Genomic DNA, 14595 nt, shown 5'->3' with positions numbered 1-14595 from the left:
CCGGGTCTTCCATCCCACCGGGTGACCCGAGCAACCAGCCGGTGCATCCGCCGGCTGGATGGAGTCCCGATCAAAGCTGGAAGTGGCTTTGATCGGGTCTCTGATGACTTAACCCGGAGGCGGCGTCCATGACGTCACATCCGGGTTACTCGGCTGCTAAAGGCGGCAGTTTTAACCACTTAAGACCCGGAGGATTTTCCTGCTAAAGGACCAGGGGGTATTTTGCGATTCGGCACTGCATGACTTTAACGGACAATTGCGCGGTCGTGCGACGCTGTACCTAAACGAATTTGACGTCCTTTTTTTCCCACAAACAGAGCTTTCTTTTGGTGGTATTTGATCACCCGTTCGATTTTTACTTTTTGCGCTATAAACAAAAAAAGAGCGTACATTTTGCAAAAATAACAATATTTTTCAAATTTTTTTATATGAAATTCCCCCCAAAAAAATGTAAAAATCAAAATTTTTTTAAATTTTCAGCCAATTTGTTTTATGCTACATATGTTTGGTAAAAAAAATCGCAAAAAGCGTATTTTGATTGGTTTGCGCAAAAGTTATCGCGTTTACTAACAAAGGGAAAGATTTTTGTCATTTTTGTTGTTTTTTTTTTTAACGTGTAATGGCGGCGATCTGCGATTTTTTTTGCAGTACTGCAACATTGCGGCGGACAGATCGGACCCTTGACTGACATTTTTGACACTTTTGGGGTTACCAGTGACATTTCTACAGTAATCAGTGCTATATATATGCACTGTTACTGTAAAAATACACTGGTAGTGAAGGGGTTAACTTTATTTGGGAGGGAGGGGCTGTGTGTGTCCCTAGGGGCGTGCTTTCTACTGTGATTGGCTGTGGCTTGAGCTGTAAGGACACTGATCAATGGATCTACATAGTAGATCCGTGTGATCAGTGTCTTTACACCGAGGAGAATGACAGGTGGCTTGTTTACACAAGCTGCCTGACATTCTCCCTCTCCCGCCGATCGCCGAGTGACCGGCGGACATCGGGTCCGCTGGTCACACGCGCGGGGGGGTCCGTGACCGCGCGGGAGCGGGAGCGCGCCTCCGCGGGCGCACGCTCGCTCCCCAGAGCCTCACAGGCGAGCGACGTAGACCTACGTCACTCTGCCTGTGAGGGGCTGACTGCCGCAGTAAATATACTGTGAGCAGTCGGCAAGCGGTTAAAAAGTGAATGTATTAAAAAATGCAGTTTTTGGCGTTTTGAATACATGGAAGTGTAGTGGAGGGGTCTAGGGTCTTTTAGACCCTCGATCCCTCCATAAAGAGTACCTGTCACTGAATATTGCTGTCACAAGGGATGTTTACATTGCTTGTGACAGCAATAAAAGTGATCAGATTTTTTTTTTTTTTTTAAACCTGTGTTAAAATTAAAAAAATAAATAAATAAATAGGAAAAAAATAAAAAATATATAGCCGCCCTCGTCGCCGTTAGCTCGCGCACGAAAGAAAACGTATACTGAAGTCGTGCTGCAAATGAAATCGCTGTTCAAACAACACATGTGAGGTATTGCCACGATTGCCAGAGCATGTGCAATCATTAAAAAAAAAAAGAGCTACACTCTAACTCTAAACTGGTAACCATTAAAATTTTTTAAAGCGTCGCCTATGGAGATTTTTATTGACCGTAGTTTGTCGCCATTCCGCGGGTGTGCGCAATTTTAAACCGTAAAATGTTGGGTATCTATTTACTCGGCGTGACATCATCTTTCACAATATATAACAAATGGGCTAAGTTTACTGGTTAGTTTTTTTAAATGAGGTGAAATGTGGTTTTTCGTAATTTTTTCCAAAAAAATGGCGTTTGAAAGACCGCTGCGCAAATACCGCGTGACAAAAAATATTGCATTTTATTCTCCAGAGTCTTTGCTAAAAAAAATATATATATAATGTTTGGGGGTTTTAAGTAGTTTTCTAGCAAAAAAAGACTGGTTTTAACTTGTAAACAAAAAGTGTCAAAAATAGGCTTGGGGCTAAAGTGGTTAATGGAGAATTCCTCTATACTCTATATTGCTTTTAATGTAGTACTATCCTCACAGGTTTATGGCACTTTTGTGAAGAGTAGGTGATGTGACCATGCCCTACCCCATGGCAGAGAGCTCAATATTTTATGAGAATGCCCACAATGCAATGGGCCAAAGTGCATTCTTATAGGATTTTGAGTGTCCAGCTCTGGGCATGTTGGTGTCAACCTCGACTCCTGGAAGTGTTAGAAGCTTGGCCCCAGGTAAGTAATTTTTTTTTTTTTCAATGGTCTTTGGTTTTAAGTCATTTGGATTGAAAGGGTAAGTGGCTGGCGACCACAGAATGTACATATAATTTTTCATGGGCAAAGCTCATAGCTCAACTTTAACTACCTGACCCCCCTGGCTAATTCTGACATTTCTACCTTGCATGTAAAAATCAGCATTTTTTTTTTGCTGGAAAATTACTTAGAACCCCCAAGCATTATAAATTATTTTAAGCAGAGGCCCTCAAGAATAAAATGGTGAGTGTTGCAACTTTTAATGTCACATAGTATTTGTGCAGCTGTTTTTCAAACGCAATTTCTTTTGGAAAAAGTACACTTTAATGCACAGAAACACAATATTATACCCAATTGTTTGGTAAAATATAAAAGATGATGTTACGCCAAGTAAAGAGATATCAAATGTGTCATGTTTTAAAACTGTGTCTGTGGAATGGCAACAAACCATGGTACCTAAAAATCTCCAAAGGCAACATTTTAACCACTTAAGCCCCGGAAGATTTTACCCCCTTCCTGACCAGGGCCTATTTTGCGATTCGGCACTGCATAACTTTAACGGACAATTGCGCGGTCGTGCGACACTGTACCTAAACGAATTTGACGTCCTTTTTTTCCCCACAAACAGAGCTTTCTTTTGGTGGTATTTGATCACCTGTGCGATTTTTACTTTTTGTGCTACAGTATAAACAAAAAAAGAGCGTCAATTTTGCAAAAATAACAATATTTTTCACATTTTTTCATATGAAATTCCCCCCCCAAAAAATGTAAAAATCTAAATTTTTGATATATGTTTGGTAAAAAAAAATCGCAAAAAGCGTTTTTTTATTGGTTTGCGCAAAAGTTATTGCGTTTACTAACTAAGGGAAAGATTTTTGTCATTTTTGTTGTTTTTTTTCTTAACGCGTAATGGCGGTGATCTGCGATTTTTTTTGCGGGACTGCGACATTGCGGCGGACAGATCAGACCCTTGACTGACATTTTTGACACTTTTGGGGTTACCAGTGACATTACTACAGTAATCAGTGCCAGGGCTGCTGTTAGAAATCGGTATCCCTCAAGAAAATATTAAAGATATATTTAGCTAAAATTACAACAAAATCACTATTATCAGACACAAATATAACATAACTCGCATAATTCCTGCTAAATCTAAAAAAAAAAAAATATGTTAAATAAAAAAGAAGATGAGATGAGAAAAATATACAGGCTGGGCAGTTGGAGCTCAGTGATCAGAGAGACAGAGAGAGAGAGAAACAAAGTTACAATTTACAAATAAACTCCTGAGCAGAGATAAGTGCTGGGAGGGGGGGCCACACAAGGGAGGGGGATTAGTGAGGGACAACTGTCTCTTTCTCAACAGATAAAAGCTGATAGCAGGGAGAGGGACAGATCAGATTCAGGTGCTGGAGGAAGATTTCTGTAATTGTTGTCCATCACTAATCCCCCTCTCTGTGTGGGCCCCCCCTGTGTGCTAGGGCCCCCTACAAGAGGGCTGGTGGTCCCCCCCTATCAGCGGCCCTGATCAGTGCTATACATTTACACTGTCTCAATTTTTTTTTACCACTTTTTATTATCAAAGGTATGCACAATACCCCTTGTGATAGCTGGGGCAGTGACAGGTTTTCTTTACTGAGACATCTGGAGTCTATTAGACCCTAGATCTCTCATCTGCCCTTAAAAGCATCTGATCAAACCAAGATTGGTTTGATCAGATGCTTTCACAAGCCAGTAATGGCTTGTTTACATCGGAGCAAAACTGGAAGTAACAAGATCCTTGTTGCTTCTGGTATTTTAGACCATAGAGAGCAAGGTTCCAGAGCTTCCAGTCCTTGGCCATATCTATGGCTCTACGTACGGCTTTTGTTCTGGGCTCCCTGGTGGAATGGGAGAGCCTGAAAAGGGGGCTGAAGGGAGGGGGGGGGGGCAATCCAGTGGCTATTTAGCTGCTAGGATTGCTTTTACATGAAAGAGTATCGCCAACTAAAAATACTGGGGTCATGACTGCAACTGCAGCCATGGCCCCGGTATAACCACTGAAAACTGAGGATGTACAGGTACATCCTATGGGTGGGAAGTTGTTAATTTCATATGAGCTCCAACCCTCCAACCTGTGCATTTCTTACAAGTAAAACTTTTAGAAACCTTACACACAAACTGCCTAAAATCTGACTAGTTAATGTTGTGACCAAAATGAAACTATGGTGAAGGCTCATCATAGGATCACAATATGCAGCATACAATGCAAATATTTTTAAATTTAAAAGTCAAAAATTATATCCATGTTTTTGTGACCCTGGTAAGCCTAGTGACCTGTTTGATACCTTGGCAGTCCCTATAGGGTTGGTACATTTAGGGGTTATGCACACTGGCTTGAAAAGTGCTGCTTCTACAGGAATTTTGTGTTTTGCCTGTAGAAGCAGCTCAATGCAATCCTATGTGTCCATGCACATTAGGGGGATTAGAGGCATATTTTGAGCTCAACGTTTACAGGCAGGAAAAAAAATCCTTCTGGTTTGCATTCCTCTCTTCTCTTCTAAACTCACTTAAACTGTGTACAAAAATGCTCTATATTAGGTTTTTTTTTCTGCCAAGGGAACTGATGTTTTTTTTAAGCCCAGTGTGCATGGAGCCTTAGGATTTTCAAAAGTGTAAACCTGATATACAGTATGTTTAGGTCTTCATTGAGAGAAGAACGTTTTCAGTAGGCTTCCATTCTTATCACATTGTTTTCTGTGATACAGGCAGTCTAGTCTCCAGTAGCTCCATCAAATACAAACAACATTTTTTGCTAGTTTAAAGTTAAAGTGGAACCTTAGTCAGAAAATGAAGTCCTGCTACATCACTTCAGGTTGGCCACTTTTGCAGGTATAGTTATGTAAAACATTAAAAATAAGTGTCTACAGGACCTCCATACAGCCCACGATCTTGAGGGTTGGTTTCAGATGGCCCAACGTGTTTCCAGATCATAAATAAATACTTCCTTAATAGAGGCCAATTATAAGGTTTTGATGCGATGGTACATGGTCGAGACAAGAGTCGCAGCATGTGTGAAGGGGCCTCTTCCACCTGCTTTAGGGGATGTGGCATGCAGGGTACAGTTTTACACACATGGTGGACTTGCCTAAAGGTAAAGCGATTCTGGATTCGGTTTTATAATTTTATATATTCACTTACGCAAGTTAATTTACCCAAATCCCCTGAACACGCCCTACTTGGACACTCCTTCGTGAGTGTGCCGAACCAAGCTAGAAAACTGGTACCATTTATTTTTACCGCGCCCAGACTGGCGATTGCCAGATCGTGGAAGTCGCCGACCATTCCATTTGATCTTGTGAAGCACAAGTTGACTTGGATCATGCTTAATGAACGCCTCTCTGCAACCCTCTTGGACAAAAGAGCCCTATTTGATAAAACGTGGGAACCCTGGATTCAATATCTTACAGCTCCATTGTAGCTTGACGTTTTCTAGGCCACTCTAATATAGCAGCACCTGTAGCACTCTTGGACTACTCTTCTCTCCCTTTTCCCCTATTCCTTTCTGGTGACTTCCCTTTTCACTGCCTTTTCCTCCTATTCTTTTTTCTTTCTCTTTCAGTTGTTCAACCGTGTTATGATCGGGGGATGTTACACCCCACTGTAACTTCAGTTGGGGTGCTCACCTCCTACCTCTGGACCCTGTGGAGTTCTTTTGATCCGGTGGGGAGGGGGGTGCTCCACACACTTCCAGGGCATCCAGGTGACAACCGACAGAATGATCGTCGGGTGCACCTGGTTTTGAATCTTCATGACTATGTAAATTATATCCATGGTTAGCTTTGTGAATAGCAAAATGTTTTATTTACTTCCTTTGCCAAGTTTTACATGTCATGCAACCTTGATTGTTTTTGTACTACATCTATTATGTTCTGTTACATTTTGTTAATGATTGATTCCGAAAAGAAAAAACCCAATAAAAATCATTGAAAACTAAAAATAAGTGTCTATACTGTTTAAAATCCAGTAATACACTCACCCTGCTTTGCACATGCTCAGTTGCACTATATTTTGAGGCATGGTGCCAAGTTTGTAGAATTCGAATTGTTAACAGCCATAAAATCCTCCTATCCTTTAAAGCCAATAAAGCTGCCTGTGTTTGATCTGCAACTGCCATGTTGCTACACATGTGAACGGTTATGACACCAGCTATTTGATGGTTTGACAGTTTGGTTTAGGGCACAAGCAAATGTGATAGTTAGAAATCCCAGCATTTCAGGAATGTAACTGTTTTTTGAAACCGTTAAATCAATGGGTTGATTTCAGCTTTATGATTTACTGTTCTTCAGGGGCTATGGGCTTCAGCAAAATGGCAGCCTCTGGCAAAAAAATGCTGGAGGCAATTTACAGCACAGGATAATTTTGGTAGCACAATTATTAATATGGAATGTATGTTCCTTGCTAAAGAACATTCTTTTTTTAAAGTTGGTATGGGTAAAGTTCCGCTTAAGGGAAGGTTAGTACCCTTGTCAGGTTTTTTTTTCCAGTATGAGGCTTTGCTGGGGAAACTTCCCTCCACTGCTATCTGTCCTGGTGACAACATTGAAGTGACAGAAGCAGAAATAAAGCAATGAAAAGCTAGACCAGTGCAAAATGTTTTGAGGTTCTTTTTTTTTTATCTTGAGAAGGCTGGAAGTAGGTTAGATTTATAACCTTGTGCATACCTACTCATTATTTCACTATTGGTTTCTACATTTGCATTGTTACCGTTTAGGTCTTGTCCTGCTAACCCTGCTAACATTTAAAGAGTTTAGATGCATTTTACACCCTGCCCCATTTATCATCATTACCCATCCATTGCAAAGCAGTGAGCCGCAGTCAGAATCCACCTATCAGCCACCAAGGTCCCACCACATTTGTGATCTCCATGCATCTGTAGACTGGCTTGCCAAGGCCATTCTCCTTCTAGAGCCAGGGTTCCTCCAATAATGCGATTTTGAAGTCCTTGAACACCACAATCTTTGTGAGAAATAAGGACAAGTTTTATTAATATTAAGAAATTAAAAAATAAAATTGTGAGGGGGTATAGGGGGTATACAAGGGTGACAGAGGTTGACAAAGAGATCATTTATATTGTAATAAGTTGGATCATATAGCACCAGCAACTAAAAAAAAATATATATATATATATATATATACAGTATATATGTTTTTTTTTTACAGTATAACTCTATATTAACTATTTAATTTAGTGAAATAATCTGGGAAGACTCCTAGTCCTACCTGTGAGTGTTACTGGAGGACAACATGGCCAGTTCTAAATGTGAATTCAATATTGGATGCAGAAATTACACCACTATATGGGCTCCCACTACCTCCTCAAATAGTTTTCATATCCGGGCTCAGCTTTACAATATGACCAAACAGTAGCACTACCTGTACCAGAGATGAACCTCAAGTGCTCGACCTAACATACAGTTAGTGTCAGAGTATTACAGTATGAGTGCAGGCACTGCTATTTCACCCAACAGCCTAATATTTCATTTTTTCCCACTGGCCACCAATGTAAGGAACATTCTTTTTTTCACTGACCACTAATGTAAAGGACATTCTTTCTCCCACTGATCACCAATGTAGGAAGCACTTTTTTGCCCAATGACCATCAATGGAAGGGCATTTTTTTTACTGGCCATCAATGTAAAAGGCATGCTTTTTTTTTTTTGTCCACTGACTACCAATGTAAAGGACATTTTTTACTCTACCGAACACCAATGAAAGGGGCATGTATCCCACTGACCAACAATGTAAGGAGTATTGTTCCACTGACTACTAATGCAAAGCGCATTCTTTTTTCAATGACCACCAACATAAGGGAAATTTTGAATGCCTCTAAGATTGTTTGTTAGTGGGAAAAATGGCCCTTACATTTGTGGTAAGCAAGAATAAACATGGCTCCCTACTTTGGTGGTCAGAATGCTGAATTTCTTTTCGTACATCACAGGACACAGAGCCATAAATCACAACATATGGGTTATATAGCCACCTTTAGGTGAAGTACACTGGCAACCAATCAAAATTGATGAACCCCTATATAACCACCCCCACACAGGAAGTGCCTCAGTTTTTTCGCCAGTGTCTAAAGATAATGGTCACTGTGGAGAGACTCTCCACATTTTCTCTTCAAAGTGAAGACAGAAGAATATGCTACATACCCTGATCAAAGATCACTGAATATAAGGGGTTAGCTATAAGATCCATCCTAAACAGTCAATGGACTTAAAAGATGGTAACTGAGCCTCAGGAAGCAGATACAAGGTTTTGCCTGTAATGCTGTCCTTTTTAGGCGCTGGACCTGGGGATACGGACCCTTGGAATACCAAACCCCAAAGGCGCTCCATGCAGGGCGCTCTACAGGTCCAAGGCCATGGGGGGACCCAGTCCTTGAAGGTTGCCATGGCAAAGCTCGCTGTGATGGGTAAAGATTGGATTCCTGTTTCTAAATAGAATCCTGCGGCTGGACTGGTGAGTTCAATTTAAAATATTTACTGATTCAGCAAACCTTGAAGGTAAAAATTGCTGTCATAAAAATGCAAATTGTAAATATTTTATGCACCACCATGCTTGACTGTAGGAAGGACACACTTGTCCTTGTACTCCTCATCTGGTTGCCGCTACCCACGCTTGACACCATCTGAGCCAACTAAGTTTATCTTGATCTCATCAGACCACTGGGCATGGTTCCAGTAATCTATGTCCTTAGTCTGCTTGTCTTCAGCAAAACTGTTTGTGGGCTTTCTTGTGCATCATCTTTAGAAGAGGCTTCCTTCTGAGACAACAGCCATGCAGACCATTTTGTTGCAGTGTGCTGCGTATTGTCTGAGCACTGGCGGGCTCACCCCCGACCCCTTCAACCTCTGCAGCAATGCTGGCAGCACTCATACATCTATTTCCCAAAGACAACCTCTGGATTTGACGCTGAGCAAGTGCATACTGGAGACAAAGTTAGGAACGATAAACAGGGAGCAAAAACACTTTGGGGATCTAACCCCACCCTAGGTAATCCCTTGCTCTCGTCCTATGGTAGAGGATTTTTAAGGCTCTGGGGTTGTCATAGATAAGTCATGTTTGTATTAAAACATATATTTTATTAATATCAAAACAAGAATAGTTTAAAACAATAACCTGTCAATAAAATATTGATACAACCATAATCTGGTAACAGAGTGAACTGCAGGCAGTTATAGCAGATACGGTGTTCAAAAAAAAAGTGCATAGTATTTGGTCCAACGTGTTTTGCAGAGTCTAAGCTCCTTTAAATGCTTCTTCAGGGACCGCATAAAGCATACGAAAACTGTTGCCACACACTTCAAGAAAAAACACAAAAAACATACTATAATACATAAACAACCAGAGGTAGTATATCGACGAGCACGATCCATCAGGGATTGTCTAGTCCATAGTCACTATTCTACTAGAGAAATGGGTTGTAGGAGGGGGACTACTGAGAATCTGGGTACTTATCGGTGCAGGGATTGTGACCAATGCCCATGGATGAGAGAGGGTTACACCCTTTCTCTCCCCAGGGGAGGAATATTGAAGCCTAAATTTTATACAGATTGTCAGACTGAGGGAGGGATATACCTGATGCAGTGCAAATGTGGATCGATTTACGTCGGCAAGACGAGACGCACATTTGCACGGTGGATACAGGACCACCTTTACTACATTGACGTGAGGCTACTGTATACGCCAATTGGCAAACATGTGGGTCTACATCACAGTTACGATCCAAACGTGATTTCTTTCTCAGTTTTGGAAGTAATTCAAAAAATCCCAGAGGAGGAAATTTTGATAATTCAATCCTTAAATACTGCATTGTCCTTTTAACCATTCCTGTGAAGAAAAGTGGGAAAAGGAGGGTCTGTGCTACTTAGAATGGGCATTCCCATTGAACTGAGATAGGGCGGATATAGGATTTATCACAACGGTTTGCTTTTTTTTTTTCCCACATGCACAAATATTTTGTTTGCATTTTGTAATTATATATGAAATGCAGATTTTTTTTTGATTTATAATTGTATTGCTTTTGTATGGATTGCATTTCTGCATTATGTTTTGTTGCTGGGGATATCTGGGTCCCACTATGAGAACAATGCAGGGGGCATGGCTGATGACTGCTACCTATGTTACATACATTCGGGTGCAAACGGGGATTGGGGGGGGGAGGGGATTGCTTCCCCACTGCCATCCCGACTCACCCAATGATGTCTCCGGGTGAGGGATGACGTGTACGGATGACCGGCGGAGTGCCGCATCTTTGTTATGTGGTCCGCGATGGTTCTTCCGGGGTACGCCGTCATGACGGAAGCGACGGAAAGGGGCCGGCTTATGGCCCTGTCACTTCCGGTGGGACTGTACATTAAGGGCTTTGATGGCACCCTGAGACCTAAAAATATCTCTGCGCTATGAATGTGTGAAACACACCCAAAATGCTGCTGTTCAAAAATTCTAGTATTTTAAATGTCAAAGGTGATAATGCACAGCGCAAAATGGGTATAAAGTGACAAATGTACAATAAGTGTGAAACTAATAAAAACTAATAAAACTTCAGCTATTACATCTTCACCCTAAGGTGAAAATCTTATAAAGTTCCTATAAAATGTGTAAATCAAATAATAGTGCAAATGTGCATTAATCACATGTAATCACATATAAATGTGCAAATATGCATAATTAAACAAATAAAGTGGATAGATAGGTGACATATTAATTAATGCACATTTGCACTATTATGTGATTTACACATTTTATAGGCATAAATCAACTGTTTGGAACATCCTTAAAAAGAAAGAACGCACCAGTGAGCTCAGCAACACCAAAAGACCCTGGAGACCATGGAAAACAACTGTGGTGGATGACTAAACAATTCTTTCCCTGGTGAAGAAAACACCCTTTACAACAGTTGGCCAGATCAAAAACACTCTCCAGGAGGTAGGCGTATGTGTGTCAAAGTCAACAATCAGGAGAAGACTTCACCAGAGTGAATACATAGGGTTCACCACAAGATGTAAACCATTGATGAGCCTCAAAAACAGGAAGGCCAGATTAGAGTTTGCCAAACAACATCTAAAAAAGCCTTCACAGTTTTGGAACAACATCCTATGGACAGATGAGACCAAGATCAACTTGTACCAGAGTGATGGGAAGAGAAGAGTATGGAGAAGGAAAGGAACTGCTCATGATCCAAAGCATACCACCTCATCAGTGAAGCATGGTGGTGGTAGTGTCATGGCGTGGGCATGTTTGGCTGCCAATGGAACTGGTTCTCTTGTATTTATTGATGATGTGACTGGTGACAAAAGTAGCAGGATGAATTCTGAAGTGTTTCGGGCAATATTTTCTGCTCATATTCAGCCAAATGCTTCAGAACTCATTGGACGGGGCTTCACAGTGCAGATGGACAATGAACCGAAGCATACTGCGAAAGCAACCAAAGGGTTTTTTAAGGGAAAGAAGTGGAATGTTATGCAATGGCCAAGTCAATCACCTGACCTGAATCCGATTGAGCATGCATTTCACTTGCTGAAGACAAAACTGAAGGGAAAATGCCCCAAGAACAAGCAGGAACTGAAGACAGTTGCAGTTGAGGCCTGGCAGAGCATCACCAGGGATGAAACCCAGCGTCTGGTGATGTCTATGCGTTTCAGACTTCAGGCAGTAATTGACTGCAAAGGATTTGCAACCAAGTATTAAAAAAGTGAAAGTTTGATTTATGATTGTTAATTTGTCCCATTACTTTTGGTCCCTTAAAAAGTGGGAGACACATATACAAACTGTTGTAATTCCTACACCGTTCACCTGGTTTGGATGTAAATACCCTCAAATTAAAGCTAAAAGTCTGCAGTTAAAGCACATCTTGTTTGTTTCATTTCAAATCCATTGTGGTGGTGTATAGAGCCAAAAATATTAGAATTGTGTCAACGTCACAATATTTATGGACCTGACTGTATGTATGGTCCCTACTTAGCCAATACAGTTGTCTGCCAGCGAGTACCAGTGCAGTCTGATGCCCGTCAAGGGTATATCTCCATTGGTGGACTTGTGTCGCCTTTGAGGATGTGCAGCAGTTTTCATGCAATTTGTTTGCTCTGCATAGCTCATGGTTTGAGACGTCGGTCACCTCCAGTAATAAAATAAATGGGTAAGCTTATTGTATTATATTGTTAATAAGGGATGAAGATGAAAATATAATTGATGTATAAATATGTATTTTTTGCTTTATATTAATGTATATTTTTTGTGTTTTTTCTTAAAGTGTGTGGCAACAGTTTTCGTATGCTTTATGCGGTCCCTGAAGAAGCATTTAAAGGAGCTTAGGCTCTGCAAAACCTATTGGACCAAATACTACGCACTTTTGTATTGAACACTGCATCTGCTATAACTGCCTACAGTTCCCTCTGTTACCATATTATGGTTATATTAATATTTTATTGACAGGTTATTGTTTTAAACTATTCTTGTTTTGATACTAATAAAATGTATTTTTTAATACAAACATGACTTATCTATGACAACCCCAGAGCCTTAAAAATCCTCTACCATAGGACGAGAGCAAGGGGTTACCTAGGTTGGGGTTAGATCCCCAATGGGTTTTTGTTCCCTGTTTCTTGTTCCTAACTTTGTCCCCAGTATCCACTATATCTAGGATGTTGCTGGGGGAGGTTGTCCTTTGAACCATTATCTTTTAATTAGTTCTACTGAGCAAGTGCACTCAACATCTTTGGTCGACTATGGCGAGGCCTGATCTGAGCAGAACCTGTCCTGTTAAACTGCTGTATGGTCTTGGCCACCGTGCTGCAGCTCAGTTTCAGGTTCTTGGCAATCTTCTTATAGCCTAGGCCATCATTATTTAGAGTAACAATTCTTTTTTTCAGATCCTCTGAGAGTTCTTTGCCATGAGGTGCCATGCCAACTTTCAGTGGCCAGTAGGAGAGAGTGAGTGTGGTAACACCAAATATAACGCACCTGCTCCCCATTCACCCCTGAGGCCTTGTAACACTAACGAGTCATATGACACCGGGGAGGGGAAATGGCTAATTGGGTCCAATTTGGACATTTTAACTTAGGGGTGTACTCATTTTTGTTGCCAGTGGTTAAGACCTTAAAGGCTGTTTGTTGAGTTATTTTGAGGGGACAGCAAATTTACACTGTTATACAAGCTGTACACTCACTATTTTACATTGTAGCAAAGTGTAATTTCTTCATTGTTGTCCCATGAAAAGATGTAATAAAATATTTTGAAAAATGTGAGGCTTGTACTCACTTTTGTGAAATACTGTATATACACAGGTATATATGTATATACACTGTTAAAAAAATTAAAGGAACACTTTAATCAGAGTATAGCATCAAGTCAATTAAACTCCTGGGATATTGATCTGGTTAGTTAAGTAGCAGAGGTGGTTGTTATTCAGTTTCAGCTGCTTTAGTTTTAATGAAGGTAACAACAGGTGCACTAGATGGGCAACAATGAGCCGACATCCAAAATAGGAATGGTTTTACAGATGGAGGCCACTGACATTTTTTCCCTGTTCATCTTTTCTGACAGTTTTTCACTAGTTTTGCATTTGGCTAGGGTCAGTATCACTACTGGTAGCATGAGGCAATACCTGGTCTCCCAGCAGAGTCTCAAGAGCATGGAGGAGATTTCAGGAGACAGGCAGTTACACTAGGAGAGCTGGAAAGGGCCCTAGAAGGTCCTTAACCCATCACCAGGACCAGTATCTGTTCCTTTGTGCAAGGAAGAACAGGATGAGCACTGCCAGAGCCCTACAAAATGACCTCCAGCAGGCCACTGGTGTAAATGCCTCTGACCAAACAATCAGAAACAAAATTTATGGGGGTGGCTTGAGGGCCCAGGCGTCCTTTACTGGGCCCTGTGCTCACTGCCTGGCACCCTGGAGCTAGATTTGCATTTGTTATTGAATACCAGAATTGGCAGGTCTGCCACTGGCACACTGTGATTTTCACAGATGAGAGCAGGTTTATCCTAAACACATGTGACTGATGTGAAACGGTCATGAGAAGCTGTGGAGAATGTAATGCTGCCTGTAAAATCATTTAGCATGACTGGTTTGGTGGTGGGTCAGTGATGGTCTGGGGAGGCATATCCATGGAGGGACGCACAGACCTCTACAGGCACCCTGGCTGCCATTAAGTATCGTAGTGAAATCCTTGGATCCATTATCAGACCCTATGCTGGTGCAGTGGGTCCTGGGTTTCTCCTGGTGCATGGCAATGCCCAGCCTCATGTGGCGAGAGTATGCAGCCAGTTCCTGGAGGATGAAGGGATTGATA

At 41.2% G+C, this 14595-nt stretch overlaps 1 protein-coding gene across 1 annotated transcript in view; it reads right to left on the bottom strand.

Moving 5' to 3' along the window:
• TMPRSS6 (transmembrane serine protease 6) overlaps positions 1–14595 on the bottom strand; it is a 320000-nt gene that overhangs the window by 88840 nt on the left and 216565 nt on the right. Inside the window, exon 15 of the mRNA XM_082265211.1 lies at positions 7089–7257. Coding sequence (XP_082121337.1) covers positions 7089–7257 — 169 coding nt within the window. The remainder of the gene's footprint in view (positions 1–7088; positions 7258–14595) is intronic.

This window comes from Pelophylax lessonae (genome assembly GCF_965119305.1).
Source record: "Pelophylax lessonae genome assembly, chromosome: 8".
Classification (NCBI taxonomy): domain Eukaryota; kingdom Metazoa; phylum Chordata; class Amphibia; order Anura; family Ranidae; genus Pelophylax; species Pelophylax lessonae.
This window is presented reverse-complemented; position numbering and strand designations above follow the sequence as displayed.